This window comes from Adiantum capillus-veneris, chromosome 14 (genome assembly GCF_014529385.1).
Source record: "Adiantum capillus-veneris isolate H3 chromosome 14, ASM1452938v2, whole genome shotgun sequence".
In the NCBI taxonomy this organism is placed as follows: Eukaryota; Viridiplantae; Streptophyta; class Polypodiopsida; order Polypodiales; family Pteridaceae; genus Adiantum; species Adiantum capillus-veneris.
In genome coordinates, this window is record NC_140944.1 from 97,025,335 (window position 1) to 97,029,081 (window position 3,747).

General features: G+C 44.0%; 1 protein-coding gene across 1 annotated transcript; it reads left to right on the forward strand.

Annotated features, from left to right (window-relative positions):
* Positions 1-2,131: 2,131 nt before the first annotated feature.
* On the forward strand, positions 2,132-2,856 carry LOC147442799 (uncharacterized). The gene is made up of 3 exons (XM_086529438.1): positions 2,132-2,359; positions 2,457-2,558; positions 2,660-2,856. The coding sequence occupies exons 1-3, from the start codon at positions 2,132-2,134 to the stop codon at positions 2,702-2,704; spliced, it is 375 nt and encodes a 124-aa protein (XP_086385564.1). The 3' UTR covers positions 2,705-2,856.
* Positions 2,857-3,747: the final 891 nt, after the last annotated feature.

Genomic DNA, 3,747 nt, shown 5'->3' on the forward strand with positions numbered 1-3,747 from the left:
ACTTTGGGAGCCAGAGTTGACCTTAGAAATGTGGATCGTATGGAGCAATATTGGCCGCAAACAGCGTCTGATGGATCGATAAAACTTCCTAAAGCACCATGGATTTTCACAGGAGCCCAAGAACGCAAAGTAAAAGAGGCCATTCGATCTTTGCGGACCCCCACTGGCGTAATGCACTCGCTCCGAACGTGTTTTACTAAAGAAGGAAAGCTTACCGGTTTGAAGTCACACGATTGGCATAAAATGTGTCAGGTACGTTCATAGTGGACTTTAATATCATTGCATAAAATGTGGACTTTAATATCATTGCTGCACATACATTACAGTTTATTTTACCGGTTGCCATTGAGGGATGTTTGTCTCTCGACATCCGTAACACAATCTACAAACTTGCAAAGCTGGTGCAATGGATCTCACAAAAGGAGATCGACGTAGACTCCATACCATTCGCCAAACTAAATGCTGCGGAGCTTGTGTGCATGTTTGAGAAACATTTTCCTACTACAATGCTAACCATTCAGGTGCATCTTCTTATTCACATAGTTGATGAGGTGGAAATAGCTGGCACAGTTCATTCCAGATGGATGTTCTTCTTAGAGCGTTTCATGAAAACGCTTAAGGGATATGTGCGTCAAAAGGCACGTCCGGAGGGTAGCATGGCAGAAGGTTGGTTGGTATCAGAGTCCCTAGTGTACATTGGAGAGTGGCTAGACGGATTTGATAAATCCCGGGACACGCTATGGCGAACCATAGATGATGAGCGCATATCTGGGATTGTCATGTGCAATCTCGGTGTTGAGAAGAAGATGACGGAAGATCTAGAGGCTAAAATCAACCGATTTTGCATGCTTCACAATCCAGTGATGCAAAAGTGGATTTCACAATATGAGGATGCAAAGCAAGAGCGACAAAGGGCACGAATCGAGTGGAGACGGGGAAGACGACCACCGATGCACTATCCAACGGTTCTGGAGAGCCTACCAACCTTCATGAGCTTAAGATGGTTGCACAACCAATTGAAAAGCGCACAACAATGCGGTGACGAAGTGACTGAAGAAGAGTGGGAGTACTCTCGGGGTTGCGCGACCAAGGTAAGTTTGCAATGTACGACTAGCAAGTGACTTTATTTATAAACGTTTGAACGGCCACTCATAATCTTTGTTCGTTGTAGTATAAGTCATACACAGCAGCATGGTGTAAAGGTCGACATTTTAGGGTGGAACGAATCGACAAAAAGCGTTTTACTCAAGATTGTGGAATCATGGCAAAATTTGAACAGTCTAGTCGACGACGTTCCTCTGATGCAGATCCCGTGGTGGCGGAACTCACTTACTTCGGCACGCTGCAAGAGATTTTGAGGATCGATTACAGAGGATTTTTTGTCGACTTGTTCGACGTGCAATGGTTCAAGATAATCATGGAGGGTCGAAACGCTACTCTGCGTAGAGGAGAGTCTGGTTTTCTTGAGGTGGATTCTACTAAGAAATGGACTGACCTAAGAGACACTTTCGTACTACCCGAGCATTGTGAACAAGTATGTAAATAGTTAACATCCCCCTTTTACAAGTTATGTAATAAAGCTCTCATGTAAGTTATGTGGCTCTGGCAGGTAATATTTCATCCTACAAAGTCTACATCAAACTGGTGGTACGTCATAGAGGTAGCCCCTCGTAGTGCAAGGACGTATGAAGGCTACCATGTGCCAATCACAACGGCATCAATGGAGGAGATCAGAGAAGATGCTCAATCAGAAGCCGCTGCGGTGGTGCCAGACGAGCATCAAGATGCTACTACTCTATATGGGGTGCATGCAGAGGAGCTACCTCTATGACGTACCCCCATCGACACGCCGCTAGAGACCCCTGCCGGGCCACCCAGGTTCACGCGTCACCGGCCAGAGGGATTGCCTTACTCCGTCGACATCAGCGGCGGCATCATCATGGATGATGACGGCAAGAAGGTGATCTCGCGCATGCGTGGTCTTTGCTCTCAGCTGTTTAGACACTATATACTAAACAAATGGAGTGAAGTACCAAGTGATTTAAAAAACAGAGTCATCAGCATACTTCATGATGAGTTTCCCGTTCCAACACGGGATCAGCGCTTCAATGAAGACCTGATGAAGATTCGAATGCGCGAATACTGCAAACACAAGCGTTCCGAAGTGCAAAAAGCAATCAAGAATGGGTGGAATAGGCCAGATTGGCTGGCCAAAGAAGATTGGAAGAATGCGAAGAAAGCAGCGCGCGAGAATCCCGACAAGTGGAAGCAACAAAAGGATGCAGCCAGAGCGCGAGTAGAGGCAGGGAGCTCGCACCACTTGGGGAGCGGTGGATGGGCATCATTTGAGGCCGATTTTGTAAGTCTTTTCACATTGCTCTTTATGCATGTTCGATAGTTTAGGGTTTATGAGTTTTTTAGTTCTAACATAATGAAATCTTTGTATGTTTTGACAGTGGTCGATGACAGGACGTGATCCCACACCGTACGAGCGCGAGTACGCAGGCAGGAAGGGCTTAAACGCCCTGATGGACATTCTCAGTTCTCGCGGCGGCATGGTTAGTATTAGGGTTTACTCTTTTTTATTTTTTGTATTGTTTTATAAATGTCGTTATATGTTTATACTTACTGAAAACTGTCTTATTGTCTTTTTTTGCAGAATCCGACAGATATGCCGCTTGGACGCGATGAGACGTCTGATTAGACGACGTCAGTTTAGCCGTAGCTAGATAGCATTAGTTTAGGGTTTCTCATAGCTTATGTATCATGAGACGGATTTTATACGTCTTTTTGAACCATGTATATTATTACATTTGTCACCGCAATTCCTTTTGCCAATCAATTCTTTATGCCTATGATGTTGTACAATTGTCATTATTACATTTGCCAATCAATTCAGTTTGTCTATGATGTGTACAATTGTCAATTTTGCAAACAATGCGTCTTGTGGGTGACTATTTTGGGTCTATTATTTACCTTTGCACTTTTTTTAAAAAGTGAATCAAGTACAATATGGTTGATGGGTGGCAGGGCATTCAATGTCCTGCCACCAAAAAAATATTCTCTCAGGCGTCGCTATAAGCGTCGCTATTTATGGCTCTGTAGCGTCGCTATATGCGTCGCTATACTCTTCTGTGAGAGCGTCGCTATAAGCGTCGCTATAGGCGTCGCTATATAGCGACGCCTATAGCGACGCTTATAGCGACGGCTATAGCGACGCTCTCGTAGCGACGCTTATAGCGACGCCGGGGGTTATAAAAACCCAATGTATTTCCGTCACAAGAGCGTCTCCATAGACTGCGATGCCTGCATGAAGCATCAGGACATGTTGAGGACTACTAAAGATAGTTCTCTAGCATTATAGACCTCACAAACATGAATTCTAGAGTGGTATATTTGCAAAAAATTTAGAAAAGCAAAAAATAGGACCCGTTTTTTCACACAGTTTAGGTTGTGAAATGTTGTGCAAGGACAAGGTTAAAGATGGAATTGATATTCCAAAAAAATGTCGAGTTTTTTTCAGCTCATGAGACAAATTTCTAGACAAATAGCACCTCAAAATAAACTTTGAAACTCTTGACATAATTCAAGGAAAATGGTCACTTAACAGGACATAAAAGTGTCCCATTACCAACCTAGTGTTAAGCCAAAAGCCATTACCCTGAATGCAAAAATGCCCCATTCAGTTGCAAAAGCCGTCTTGTGGTAATCCTCTGGCTTTATAACGAGTTGGTTGTAGCCCGAAAA